This window comes from Colius striatus, chromosome 11, assembly GCF_028858725.1.
Source record: "Colius striatus isolate bColStr4 chromosome 11, bColStr4.1.hap1, whole genome shotgun sequence".
NCBI lineage: Eukaryota > Metazoa > Chordata > Aves > Coliiformes > Coliidae > Colius > Colius striatus.
The window spans coordinates 24,138,024-24,153,030 of record NC_084769.1 but is presented as its reverse complement, the minus strand read 5'-3'; the positions used below and the strand labels follow the sequence as shown (position 1 = coordinate 24,153,030).

Genomic DNA, 15,007 nt, shown 5'->3' with positions numbered 1-15,007 from the left:
TTGTCCTAGCCCTGTCAAGCACTAGACCATTTCCCTGAGTGCAACATCCACTTGTTCCATTATACTATACTTCCAAAAATATACTGTAATCCAAATAAAAATAGCCTTGTCAGGTACCAGAGAAACTTTAACACTGAATAGAGTAACAAAAGAATTTTCTTTTATTAGTGTTTGCATTAAAAAAAAAAAGTCTGTTACTGCAGGTGAGTGATGCCCAACAGGCTGCACACCTCCTGAGGATAAACATACATTTGTTGGCACGGCTTTGGTACAACCTCTGACTGCTCTATCAGTTGGGCTGGCCCAATGTGAGGGGCAGGAAAGATGGGCAAAGAGGAGGTGGGCACTGACATATGGGTCAGCATTGCTGCTAAATGTCAGTTGGGGTCTGTACAAAGTGGACACATTTTTAATGCAACACAAAAATTAACTCATTAAGCATCAGTGCCTTTAAATTAAAATGAAAACAGACATACAATGTCAACAACACAGTAGCTTCTAAAAGTTTCCAACAGTAGGTTTTATCGGCACAAGTTTCTATCCCTGTCTGCATTCTTTATGGGATTTTTCTTAACCCTTTCCTGGTCTCTCATTTAATTCCCTTAAGTGTTATTTTTGTTGATACTACTGATATTGCTCTTCCTCGTATATAGTATGATTTGTTTCTGGTAAGGTTCCTGTATGTATTTTGACAGTAGACCTTGTAAACTGAACCAACTACGGGCAATCAACTATTTATTAGACCATGTCTCGGAGAGGACTTCATAGATTGTCAATCACATACCTCTACTTTGGTTGAGATCACTGTCTCTTGACTTCTATTTTGGTCTCCTCTGGATGTTACATGAAAGGCAGAAGAGGAATGGTTCCTTTTTTTGTTGTTCAGGTTCCCAGTTTGGAGATGGAAACTAGAGAGCATGCAGACTCGGGATATATCTGCCAGGAAAGCTCCCTTATTGCAGATGGGACATTTGTTGCCATGTCTGCCATGCTTAACAAGGTAAACTAGTTTGGGTCAAATAAACTATGGGAGAAACTATAGACAGATTGCTCTCTTTGCAGCAGCAATACTTAGCTTAGTTCCTGTTAACACTGGCAGCTTGAACTGCTGTCTCCTCAATTGCATAAAAATGGGAAGCCATGAGACACTAGGATCCTCTTTTTCAGCAGGAAAATCTTTGGCCATTACCACCTTTTAGCTTTTACTGGGGAAATCACTGTCTGAGCAGCCTTGGGAATCGATGTCATGTAGAAAACAGGGCATTTTGTTTCAAGTTGCGTTTCTAAGGCAGTCTAACCGAAAGTTTGAAACGAGCGTAAGAAGCGAAGGCATGAGGGCTGGGCTGGCAGCAGGCAGAGGGCCGGGGCCCAGCCCCGCTATCGGCCCCCGCGAGCCGAGGCCGGCAAGCCCTGCCCCGGACAGATAAATGTCGGTGAGCCTCGCGCTGGCCTCTGCTGAAGTCGGGGCTCTGTTTTTCCTCACAAACCCTGTTTGGCCGTGTAAGTGGAGCCTCTGCCCAAAGCTTCCATACCCCTGCAGGGAGGCAGAGCTCCCGCCAGAGCAGGACCTGGGCCCAGCTGAGGGCAGGCGGCGGCAGCGAGGGCGGTCTGTCCCGGGAGAGGCAGGAGGCAAAAGGAGCTTGTTCCACTCCCACCAGAGAAGGCGACCCTTGAGAGCGGGAGAAGCCTTCAGGTTGAAAGAGGCGGCGAGGGCCCGCCGCTCCCACGCAGGCCGGCAGCCCTCCCGTCCGCCCGCCGCCGTGTACGGCTCAGCCCGGTAGCTGTGCGACCCGACCGCGCACCGCCGCCATCTTGCGGCTGGTCCCTCGCCGCGCCGCCGCTGCCGCCGCTGCCCCCACGGGCCCGGCCTCCGGAGCACGGCGAGAGCCGCGGCGCAAGCCCCGGGCCGGAGACCCAGGCCCAGCCCCGGCGCCTGCAGAGTCGGCCGCGAGGGCTGGGCTGGCGGGGAGGGGCGGGCCGAGACGGGCCAGCCCTCCCCTCCCCGCCTCGGTACCGGCAGTCTCGGCCCTGGACAGGTTCTCACTTCGGCAGCGCACGGATCCCTTCTGTACGTGCCCTTGTGCGGAGGCGCCTGCCAAAAGCTGAGTAGGTAAGCTCCCCGCTCCTTCCCTTCCCTTCTGCCTTTCTTGTCTGATGAGGGGACTGTCACACAGGACAGGGCTGTTATTTTTTTATCTGTTGGGTGCATGAGTGAAAATGCTGTGCACTCGTAGCTGTGCTGACCAAGACACGGGGAGCAGCGATGGGCAAGAAAGGGGCAGGAAAGAGGTGTGTGTTTTGCTGTGGCTTTCGCACTATTTCATTTCTGTTTGGCAACTGAGGTAAGTGAGGTGCTTTTTACAGGATGCTGACTGTCTTTTGAAAAGTGTTTTGCTGTGTGCTTCAAAAGTGTGTACCTATTTGTTGACAAGCCTGAAGGTGAGCCTAATTGAAAACTGAGTGGTATGTTTTCCATTTGGTTTTCTGGCATGATATTTTGTGCTCTCGGCAACTGTTGCATTGCTTGGTCTTGTCTGAACAGCCACACTGGCAAATTTTGGTGTAGCTTTAAGGGATTCAGCTGAGAGCTCTGCCAGTCGCGTGCTTGGGGCAGGCCTGGGCTTCACCGGGCTTCACTTGCGTGCAGCTTCCTCTGCATCTCCGCTGCCCAGGTGCTGTCTTGTAATGACAGCAGAGAAAAAAATTAAAAAGGAAACATGATCTTGAAAAACAACTACTCAGAGACACTTAAGGTCTGATATTTCTTTTGGCATTGTCTGGATTTCACATTAGGAGTGGCCCAGTTTTGAGTTAATTGCTGTTAGAATATTGTCCTCTGTTTGCCTTCTGAGCCCAGTGAAAAGTTAAAAACTGTGGTTAACTTGAAAGAGTAGGAGCTGCAGTAATCACTTCATCCCACTTAGTTTTGTCATTGGAACTCTCTCAGCTTGGTTCCTTTTTGACTTATGTACAAGCTTTTACCTGAAAAAGTGTATGGTACATTCTTACCTGAGCTCTTAGCTAAGGATGAGGTGGTAGAGTTGCCATGAATGGTAATTCTTCCTGCCCCGATTCCACTTTCAACCTTTTGAATAAAACAATGTGTCATGCTTGGGATGTTTCTGCATTGCATTAAAGTAGGAAATGAGGTCACGTTGTGGAATATAATTTATGAACAATGAGCAGTTTTGCCAGTGTCACCAAACTTATCCTGAGAGTGATTATCGGCTGAAAACTGGAGAGAGAGAGAGAGAGACCAGAGAGATTAAGAATGTTGAATTATCTCTTCTAGTCTCTCCTACCATCTTTGACTTTCACTAAAAAGGAAGATGAAATGGATTGAAATGGATGATGGAAAAGGAAGCGACTTCTCCATTTTGGTACTCGGAGAAGAACCTGATGTTTCTTAACTTCTAGCTGCTGCAGAACTGAGTTTCTAGCCTGGTGAATTTTAACACTTAACAAATACTAACAACCTACAAAAGAAGTGGGCAAATATCAGTGGTCCAGTTTGTTTCAAGGGAATTGTAAATTCCACTTATTCCTTGCTCTCTATCTATTGTTGGCCTTCATAGCAGGCTTCCTCTTATGCTGGCTGTACTGTCCTGGCTCAGAAATGCATGCTGACAGTCTAGTTGCAAGCAGCAGATAAGGCAGCACTATTCCTAAAAGCTTTGTCTTTATTGGCCTGCAGTTCCCAACAATGCAGATATGGCTGAGTTTTCAAGGATTCAAATCTCAAGCCTCAATCCCTGAAGGGATAACCAGAAATCATGTGTCCTATGGAGTCAAGCCTAAGTGCTTTTCTTTGGAACTATGTTACATCTATGATTCTATGATCTACTGTAAGAACAGATGAGTTTCTAAGTGGAATATATAAGATTCTGGTTTTGTGTCAGATCAGTGTCCTTGATTTCATTAAAAACTGGATTGAAGAGATCTTTGCTCCTGTGAGAAGCTAGCTTAAGTTAAGCCCCAGGTGCGATAAGGCTGTACATTAAATCTGTGATTAGTCATTACATAATCCCACAACAGTTATGTAAATGTATGTATTTTATTGAGCAGAAGGGACTGGGAGATGTGTTCACTGTGTTAAGCAGCACAGTGACAAAGAGCTTGCATTTCTAGAAAACACCTACTGCTCTGCAATAGATGATCTGTATTAAATGAGAATGTTTTGGGATGTGCACCTCTGAAGAAGACAAGATGATTCACACTCAAATCCCCTTGTGGAGTGCTAGTAGTAGCAGCTTTTACTGTGATGCAGTTTCTCTCTTTGAAACTCAGGTGGCTCACCAAAAATTTGGCCTGACTTGTAGTGAAGTTAGAGGTGAAGATAGCTTGAAGAAAAGTTGTAGGAATATTTGTGACACTTTACAAAAGATGGTTGTAGGATGTGTGGTTGTATATCCATGTCAGCTCTGATCCAGTGGTGAAGATACAGGATTTAGCTTGTGCTACTCACTGATACAAATAGAGAGTCAAATCTTCAGTGTATTTATTTAAGTCCTGAATTATAAAATGGGGACAAGGACACATCTAAAATTTGTAGCAATTTTAGAGGAGAAATAATTTTAAAACAGAGGGAAAAGAGGTGTTTAATTCTTTGGAGCACAATTTTGGTTTAAAAGTGTGAGCTTGCATAGCTATATTGATAGACTTTACTGTGGAAGTTTAGTCTGTGCAAGCAGAAAGGCTTTTCTTTCTGCACTTTTTCCACTTTTCAGGAGAGAAAGAGAAATATGTCAGAGCAGTGAAGTCCTTCACACTATATAACTGCATGTAGACTGTGGCTATTGTGAGTAAAAATATGAGAAAATAGATTTTGTCATTAGTATTGATGCTGTCGGAAAAGACAGAGCCTTGAATAGGAAGGCACAGGGGATGAGAAGTATCCTGACTCTATCTACCTGTAATTCCACCATTCCACTTCTACAACAGAGCAAATGTTGCATTTGGTTAAAAAAGCTTCCCATTTCTCTTATTGCTGAAGAAAATACCACAATAGAGCAGAAAGCAGTACACTGAATGTGTTGCATTGCCTGGAGCCTTACCTCAATGCAGTGCTGCAAGCTTGAAGAATTTGAGGAGAGGCTGTGCCAAAAAACTACTTTTCACCTTGCAGCTAGTGTAGAATGTGGCTGGCTTCTTCCAAGTCTGGAATACTGTCTCTGATCCTTTTAAGTCCCAACAACTTCCTTAAGTTCTGCTGGTAGATGAAGTAGTTTGTTGTCTGCTTCATTTATTGCAAGTTTTTCCATCTATCTATAGTAGTTAATGCTTTGAGCTCTCGATCCAACTCCATTTAGGTGAATGGTATCGTCTATATAACATGAGAAAAATACAACCTTTAAAATAAGCCCTACTTGAAGTGAGACACATTTTTCTTGGGAGAAGAGGTAGCCAAGGCTACTGGACAGATTTGGATGATACAGCTGCTTAGTCCAGATAAATTGCAACAGCATTGTAGGAGTGTTTACTGGAAGCTTCAGGCATAAATAAGAATCACAAGTCAAGAGTTTATGCTATGTGTGAGTATATACATTCTGGATGCCAGGATGTGAAATGGAATATACAAGATCTCACCTTTGCTCTGACTTCATTTTCTTGCTTATTTGGGTGTTACGAGTTCGCTGTTCCTTGTGAATTGAATATGAAGAGGCTGCGAAAACTCTTAAGCCAGTTGTTAATTTGCACAGATGTGGCCATTGTGCCGTAGGATTTGGGAATTGGGAATCTCAGCTTTGCCACGGATAAATTTTTGACTGGCTGCAAATCAGTTCATCTTTGTTTTACATTGTGTGTCTACAAAGTGGGGTAAGTTATCCTGGCTTCCTTTCCAGAGTAAATTTAGGATTTAGTCATATCAAAATGTTGTATATAGAGTTAGCTGATGGACTACATGTGTTTCAGAGCTGTATCACCAAAGCCATACCTGTTTCTGGCAAGACCTTGCTATTGACCGGCAAATATTTGTGCTTAATGTCCTCTCTCTTCGTCTGATTTACAGACTTTGCACATCTAATTTCATATAGAACCTGTTGTGTTATAGTCAACCCTTTCAAAGGGACCACTGTTAACAAGTGAGGATCAATAGTCACAAGACGTATGTTATACATAAATACTTAAAGCATGCTTAAATGTCACTGTTACAGGCCTTGTACGTAAGAATATGGGGAAGCAATGATGAATTAGATCATTGGCAACTACGTTGTATGTGGATCCCTTGCAAACTGGAAAGTGTATCATTAGCACATGATACTGAAATGTTGGGAGAGGTTAAAGTTACACAAAGCAAGGTACAAGCTTGAAAGGGTAATGGGATGATTTAATCTCTAAATTTTTCTTGAAGGTAGAGAGGACCTTGCCAAATGTTTTTGTACCAGAGTGGAGAAGCTAGGATTCTTGGTCGAATTTATCTTCCTTGCCTGGTGCTTGGTTCTTGTAAGGGCTATTTGTCTTTTTACTGTCTAATAGATTCAGAGGGCATAAGCTTATGCTGTAGAAGAATATGAAAGCAAGGGAATTTGGATGTGTGGGGAATGGATGTGTAGAAGCATATATGATAAAAGAACTAATACTGATATGAAGATTTTTCTTGCAATGGAGTTATAGATGAATATGAATTCAGTAGGCTTGCATTTCCCTCAAATCAGAGGATTTTGTAACCTTTGTCACTCGTCTCTGGCAAAATGGCATCCTGGAATGCATCAAGAAGAATGTGGCCAGCAGGTCAAGGGAGGTTCTTCTCCCTCTCTGCTCTGCCCTCTGGTGAGGCCTCATCTGGAGTACTGTGTCCAGTTCTGGGCTCCTCAGCTCAAGAAGGACAGGGAAGTGCTGGAGAGAGTCCAGTGCAGGGCCACCAAGATGGTCAGGGGAATGGAACATCTTTTGTATGAGGAAAGGCTGCAGGAACTGGGGCTGTTTAGTCTGGAGAAGAGGAGATTGAGGGGAGATCTTATTAACATTTATAAATATCTAAAGGGTGGGTATCAGGAGGTTGGGACATCCCTTTTTTCTATAGTTGCTAGCAACAGGACAAGGGGTAATGGGATGAAGCTGGAACACAAAAAGTTCCACTTAAATATAAGAAAAAACTATCTCACTGTGAGGGTGAGGGAGCCCTGGCACAGGCTGCCCAGAGGGGTTGTGGAGTCTCCTTCCTTGGAGGTCTTCAAGACCCACCTGTACATGTTCCTATGCGACCTGATCTTGGTGAACCTGCTTCTGCAGGGGGGTTGGACTAGATGATCTCTAAAGGTCCCTTCCAACCCCTACCATTCTGTGATTCTATGAAAATAGATACACAGTGTAAGTGAGGGAACATGTTTGGGGGAGAATAGGAGAAGGATAGTTTCAGGCTTATTGGACTTGAATTGACAGCAGGATGTTGGAGACAAGCTGAAATGGTAGTTTTAACAGAAGAAGGTAGATCTGGGTTAGAGAGCGAGATCTATGAGTAATTTCTTTATAGTTAAATAAGTGCTTAAGAAAATACACAGGCAGAGGATGTAGGGAGACAGAAGAGGAACAAGGAAGAAGCTCTATCAGCACCTGCAGAAATTTAGAGAGATCCTCACATTTAAATGTTATCGGAACAAGTAGAGATGGGATGACAACTAGGAGATGCTGTAATTAGAAAATATATGGGAAAGGCAACATTTCAAGAAAAGAATGACTATGGTAAAAGTGTATCATGGTCACAAGGGATGAAGATGGAACATCAGTTCTGAGAATTTAAGAAGATTTTGGTTTCTTGGGATTTTTGTAAGAGTTGTTTCAGCAGCAGAACCTGGATTAAATGGAATAAATAAAGATGCAGGGGAAGGAAGACTCCCGACACGTGTAAAGCTGAGTGTGTGGAACCAGAGGTGAACAACAGTAGTTAAAGGAAGGTCGAGGATGGGACTTTTATACTGGGAGTTTAAAGTGTACTTCTATTGTGAAGGAAAAAAGAATCTTAACAGGATATGGTTTAGAGAGAACCTGATATAAGAAATCCTGGGGTAAACAAAAGGAATTAGAAAAGAGAACTAAAAGTTTGATTGTCAAAAGCAAAGACTACGTGAGACTTGCAGTTGGGAGTTGACAGTGAGCTGAGGAGGTAAAGAAGGTTACAAGCTGCTCACGAGTATGTCAAGAGTCTTGAGCTTTTTTGTTAGGGAATTTGTCGGACTAATGTTACAAGGCTAATTAAGTAAGGAGTATACACTGAAACTGTAGGGTTTACTGGTTTCTGAAACAAGGTATATAAAATGCTGAAAGGTGGTAATTTATTCAAAATGATCGAACAATAACAAAAAAAAATCTGTATTTTACTTCCATCATTTTTTTTTCCATTTTGAATGCCTGATTTATGTTTAGTTCTTATATTTCAGTGTTACCCTCAAATGTCTTTGGTGATTTCTAGCCTCTCTCAATTGCTATGTTAAATTGTGTGGAGTAGTGAGAAGATGATGTGTAAAGATGATGTGTGTATGGAATGATTTTTCAGCATTCTTTTTTCTCAAAGTTGTATATTTTTAGCTACTTATTATTAGTCTCATTATTTATTTGTAATAAACTTGTAAATCTGAACACTTCCGTCAGCAAGCCTAATACCGTAAATATTCAGAAATATAATTTTAGAAGTTAATGAATAAATACTTTTGTTTCTTTTACAGATGAGATCATTTCATGCTCTTTTTTTGGAAGAGGTAGTCAACGAAAATGGATAGCTATTCAGACTTCTATGCAGAGAACTTCTCATCTTCAGCCAATATGTCTATTTCTTTACCTGGACAAGCTGGATTCAATACCACCAGTGGTACTCCTTCTATGTCAATAAGCAGGCTTTTCCCAGCCCTCTTAGAATGTTTTGGAATAATTCTTTGTGGCTATGTAGCTGGAAGAGCCAATATTATCACGTCAACTCAGGCCAAAGGACTGGGAAATTTTGTGTCCCGTTTTGCACTCCCAGCCCTACTGTTCAAAAATATGGTGGTACTTAACTTTTCTAATGTGAATTGGTCCTTCCTGTACAGTATTTTAATTGCCAAAGCTGCTGTGTTTTTCTTAGTCTGCATTTTAACGTTGTTGGTTGCCAGTCCTGAGAATCGATTTGGCAAAGCAGGTTTGTTCCCTATTTTTGCTACACAAAGCAATGACTTTGCATTGGGATATCCAATCGGTAAGTGTGCTTTCTTCTTTAGAGTTATTTTATGGTGTTATAGACATGTTTCCTTTTATTTTTCCATATTTTTAAATTGACTTCTAAACTGAAGTTATGAGCTATCAAAGTCATTTTTCAATTCATCTTTCTTGACCTCAGGCTCTGTACTTTTTTGGTAAAGGATGAAAGCTGTCAGGTGGTATGAGACAGAATTTTAGACAATCTAACTACCATTGTATGATATTGACCTGTTCAAGTAGATAAGATTTTCAAAAAACATAATTCAAACTCTGTATAAATTACCTTACCCTTACTGCAGGCAACTTTCCTTATGGGAAATGGCCAGAGTTTCCCTCACAACTGAAACTCCTTGCTTTGCTAAGTATGAGGCTGTACCTGCAGCCTCTGAAATAGCTGTTAGTGGTATTTTACTGATTTGGCTTTACCTCTTGGTTCAGCTCGAAGAAGACATCTAGCCATAATGTTAGTGTCTGCTGGTTGTGGACTGTGTGAGACAAGGTTTAAATGTTTTCAGAAGTCAGTCTTTTAAAAGCAAGATTGCTGTATGATTTGTGATGACTTGCATTTGTGTGTATCAAATTGGAATTTTTTGTGGCTGTGGTGCCATTCTCAGGATGTGTAACTAACCACAAGTCCAGTGGAACTAAAAACCAACCAAACAAAACACAAAGAGCTGGGATGTCTTCCTTATAAGGAAAGGCTGTGGGGACTGGGGTTAGAGGAGACTGTAGGGAAGACCTCATTAATGTTTACAAATATCTAAATGGTGGATGTCAGGAGGTTGGGGCATCGCTTTTTTCTATACAGCAATGTGCCGTCATGGCGAAGAAGCCAATGGCATCCTGGGATGCATCAAGAAGAATGATGGTTCTCAAGAAGGTTCTCCTCCCTCTCTACTCTGCCCTGGTGAGACCTCAACTGGAGTTTTGTGTCCAGTTCTGGGCTCTCCAGCTCAAGAGGGACAGGGAACTTCTAGAGAGAGTCCAGTGCAGGGCCACCAAGATGATCAGGGGACTGGAGCATCTTCTCTTCTAGAGAAGAGAAGACTGAGGTGGGATCTTATTAATATTTACAAGTATATAAATGGTGGATGTCAGGAGGTTGGGGCATCTCTTTTTTATCTTCTACCTAGCAACAGGACAAGGGGTAGTGGGATGAAGCTGGAACATAAAAAGTTCCATTTAAACATGAGAAAAAACTATTTCACTAGCAGGATGACGGAGCTCTGGCACAGGTTTCCCAGGGAGGGTGTGGACTCTCCTTCTGTGGAGGTCTTCAGAACCCACCTGGATGTGTTCCTGTGGGACCTGATCTAGGTGGACCTGCTTCTGCAGGTGGGTTGGACTAGATAATCTCTAGAGGTCCCTTCCAACCCTACCATTCTATGATTCTATGAAAGAGACATTCAGAGTATAACTTTTATAGCTGTGTACTCTTTTTCTTGTAAGCCTATATTCTGAATTCCAAGCATCATCAGCTATTAAACTTAATTTTATCCCACTCTGCAAGACTATTATTTTCTTCCCTTTTTTTGATAAGCAAGATATTTTATTTCTTTTTCCTTTTTATAGGTTTTTGTAATGGTATGTTAACACACTTTTAAGCCATGTGTACTGTGGCACTTGGGAAGTGATCTGGAGTTGTAGCAGTTTTTTTCCAGCTCGTACTTTCCTGATTGCAGGGCTTTTTACTTGCATTGTGAGGCTTTTTTGTGCCAGTGTCACTTTCGGTGCTACCTTTCCTCAGACTGATGCACGTGACTGGTGTGGGAAAGCATACTGCAGGTATTGGGATCTTCAAAATACACCTCAATTGGAAGGCATTTGGAGAGGATGCCTGGACTATGGGGTTTTTTTCTGCTTCCCGAAGAGAACATACTTTGTGCCTCTCAAATCCTCTTGAGATCACACTTATCTAGACGTGGTTAAAAACAAAAGAGAGAGCAGACTTGTTCTAGCAAAGCAAAAATCTGGCTATTCGATTACAGAATTGAAAATACAGTTACAAAAATAAGCTTAAACAGGAAATTCCAAGTTATATGTAACAACAATTAGCTCCATAATTTCAGCTACTTGAAGAATTTGCAGTTTCTGTCTCCCTATTTGAGGGCAACATATTCAGGAAAGTCTTGAATCTTTCTTACACTCTTCAAATTTGCTGTATGTGTATAAAATATAGGTAATTGTAAAATTTTTCTTCTTTAGATTAAAATATCTTGTTTCCCTCAGTTGCATCTCCTCACATTTATTCCTCTTGAGAGAAATTAAGGTTGTGTCACAAATAGGGCCATGAGGGTTATGTTGTTGTTTTTTTGTACTGTATTAAAGTGCCAGTTATGCACTTGCTTTCTATGTTGAGGTTATCCGAACATATTTCCATTGCATCCTTCTAGTTAAAACATGTTGTCTATCTTGAATGTCTTTCTTGTCAGATTACATTTTTCAAATATTTGATGATTTATAAGATATTATTAGTATTTTTTTCTATGTAAAATTTGGTCAAATCCACAACATTTAGTTCACTAAGAGCTTTACCAGGATACTTAAGGCAACAGCGACCCTGTAGAATTGTTTATTATTTAGAGCTGTTTAGTTTCTTTCTGTCCTTTCCCTTCTCCCAAACTCTCACCAGCATTTGGTTTGTGCTGTCAGGCATGCAAACTTTCTGCTGTTAGTGGCTTTTCTGAAGGGTTTGCAGGACTGAGCAACAAAGAATGCCTTGCTTATTCTTTTTATGTGTGGTGATAGGTAGTGTTTTAAAAAAAACCTGATCTTTTAATGGAAATATGTTTTTAAAGGCTGCTTCGGTTGAAATTTGTAAAGGAAAAAATATCAATGTTAGCGAGTCTGTGTATTATAATAACACTATTTTAAAAAGCAGTTTGAATTTTAAATAACATTCTAAGTTTTCATCTCATGTATTACTTTAATACTCACTGTGCTATTTTTTGCTGTTTAAAAAAGATTTGCACATAAGAAAATGAAAATGCAGGTTAAATTCTCAAAGACGACTACTGTGTTTTTCTCTGATTACTGTTATGACAGTTCTGCACCACAAAGTGATGTTGGGGTGAAAAGCAACTGGTACAGAGACTTGCTAGGACCCCAGCAACGTACAAAGAATTAGTCTGACAGAAATCTTTGTCTAGTTGGTTTTTATTACTGGGTGAGATTATATAACTTTGACAGAACAGCTTCATCCGCTCTCCAATGTTGTATTGTGAAAGTACATGGAGCAGAACTGTTGTGTGGCTGATGGCTCAGTTACCATGACCTTAATGATACTAATTGTATTAAACATGAACTTTTGTGTGATTTATAAGTAATTTTGAGCAGCTGATTTTTTTTTTAAATTTTTTTTAGTATTAAAGTATCTTGGGTTTCATTATGATCAGCAAGCAGGCACTTTGGTTTAAATAAAAAGGAAAAAAAATAATTGGAAGTAGAAGTTGTGGATCATTTTGGCAGTCTTAATGATTCCATAAGAATGATTTCTTTCCATTTTTTTTTTTTTTCACCCATCAACTCATCAATCTACATTGGTTCCACTTTTTGCTACTCAGGAAAATGCATTGTCACTTAATGTATAGTTAAAATACATATAGACTTAATATACGATATCAAGCATGCAGTTTCACTTTGCAGTAATGGGCATTATTTACATGTGACTTGAGTTGCATTTGATTGAAATGGGCATATTCTGTATAAAGCAACATAAGAACCACTCTTAAGGTTTGAGGTTTTGGAAAAAAAGTCACGTAAAAACCTTCCAGCATGTTTTAAAGTGGTTTTGTTTATCAGACTGCATTTACTGTTTAAAACCAGCTCATTAAATACAGTAACTAACCACAAACTTGGTAGCTCTGTTCAGCATTTTTTTCAGGATTTTAGTACAGATAGGTTTTGCATGTTTACACTTTAATCATGGCCTGTAAGAGCAGAAGCAACTTCAGTACTTTTTCTTCTATACAGGAAATCACCTAAATAAGAATGTTAGTTTAGTCAATCTAAAGAGGAAACTGCTTATAGAAAATGCTGATTTAGCACTTAGGAGACAGAACCCGTCATTCAGATGCTTAATTAATCTGAAGATAAAAATCTTTTGGATTTTGAAAAACAGTCACATGGGAAAACTTTTCAGAAAATGACCAGGTTTAGTATATGGGAAATGGAAATATCTGAAACAGTTGGCTGGTTAGTGATCTTAAATTTCTTTAGTACTTTAGGTACTAAGTTATCCCTTAGAAAGTTCTAATAATAATTGTATATATACAATAGTGCTTCTTTTTTTTAATATTCTTTGTATACGAGTAGAAGTGCACCTGCATGTTAAGTTGCTTCTGCCTGGTGTTTCTCTCAAACTAGGGCAGGAAAAACTGAAATGGAAAGCAATACTTCATGTATTTCTGAATGTTATTGGGAATAACAACATTAAAAGGCAGACAAAAGATAACATCCTACTTTAAAACGTTGGGTTTTTTTAATTAACGCTGGAATAGAATCTTGTATCTCTTTCCAAAACCTTTTTATGATTTTTGAAGTGCTTTTAGCATGAACTTGAAATAAGAAGCAATTCTACCTTGACTAAGTATGTAGCAGCAATGAAAACAAATTATTTAAAGTTCCTCGAGGGATCACAACTTACAGGGATAACTCTTGTCCTCAGTAATCCCAGATAATGAAGTAATGATTATATGATAATGGTTTTTTACTTTGGTTGTTGCTTTGCTGTGTTGTATTGAATCAACATAGAAAGATCACACCTGACTTAGCTCCTGAAAACTGGCTAAATTCCAGAGATGTGAGACTCTCCTGAGATGAGAAGCAACTTCTGTCCCACAAAGGTGTATTATCCACAACTCTCATGTTTCTGGAGAGGAAAAGCAATTTTTAAACAAACCACCCTTTTTCCGCATATGGGATGACTCAAAAGGCACATGGGATTGCTGTATTGTGTTCTTGCTTTTTTCTGTAAATGCTGAGTGTTCAAAGAGTCATTGAGTAGTGTTGAATAGTTAATCTTTGGTCTTTAATATTACTTCTGATGATGTTACTTCTGAAGGATAATGAAATATTTTTTCTCTAGTTTTCAAATAGCAAAATGTAATTTCAACGTTGATGTATTTTGAACTAAAATGTTATCACTCATCACTTTCCATTTCCTGTCTTCTAGTTGAAGCTTTGTATCAAACCACTTACCCAGAATATCTCCAGTACATTTACCTAGTGGCTCCAATATCTCTTATGATGCTAAACCCTCTGGGGTTTATCTTCTGTGAAATCCAGAAGTGGAAGGATAATCGCACTGTCTCACAGAGCAAAATCAAAATAGTGGGCCTAGCACTCCTTCGAGTTTTGCAGAACCCAATTGTATTCATGGTCTTCATAGGAATTGCCTCAAACTTTATTCTTGGCCAGAAAATTCCTGAATACCTTGAAAACTTCCTCGATGGACTGGGCAGTTCATTTTCTGGCTCTGCACTTTTTTATCTTGGACTAACTATGGTGGGACAAACAAAAAAACTGACAAAGGGTATGTTTGTTGCACTGATCCTTCTCATCACAGCTAAACTGTAAGTTCAACTTATGTACCTTTTTTTTTTTTTTTTGTTCTCTAGATGTTTTAAGTTTTGAATATACTGTTCAGATGGCTCTTCTCTCAAAATCATTATACTGGTAGTATGTTTCACTTCCAGTATTTTGTGTGAATGTTTCCCAAATTCTTTGATAGTATACAACTGATAACTTTTAAGGGAACTTTAACAAATCACAAACTGATTGTCAGGCTCTGCAGAGAGAAAAATCAGGAGTGCTGTGGCTTCTTGGACTGCCTGCA

The 15,007-nt window shown here is 40.2% G+C and overlaps 1 protein-coding gene across 3 annotated transcripts in view; it reads left to right on the top strand.

The window, feature by feature from the left end:
• The first annotated feature begins 1,420 nt into the window (after nucleotides 1-1,420).
• The window catches only part of GPR155 (G protein-coupled receptor 155), a 31,780-nt gene continuing 18,193 nt past the window's right edge, over nucleotides 1,421-15,007 (top strand). For all 3 annotated transcript variants that reach the window (XM_062004494.1, XM_062004493.1, XM_062004495.1), the window contains exons 1-3: nucleotides 1,421-2,110; nucleotides 8,664-9,169; nucleotides 14,345-14,744. In XM_062004494.1, coding sequence (XP_061860478.1) covers nucleotides 8,710-9,169; nucleotides 14,345-14,744 — 860 coding nt within the window. In that variant the 5' untranslated portion in view covers nucleotides 1,421-2,110; nucleotides 8,664-8,709. The remainder of the gene's footprint in view (nucleotides 2,111-8,663; nucleotides 9,170-14,344; nucleotides 14,745-15,007) is intronic.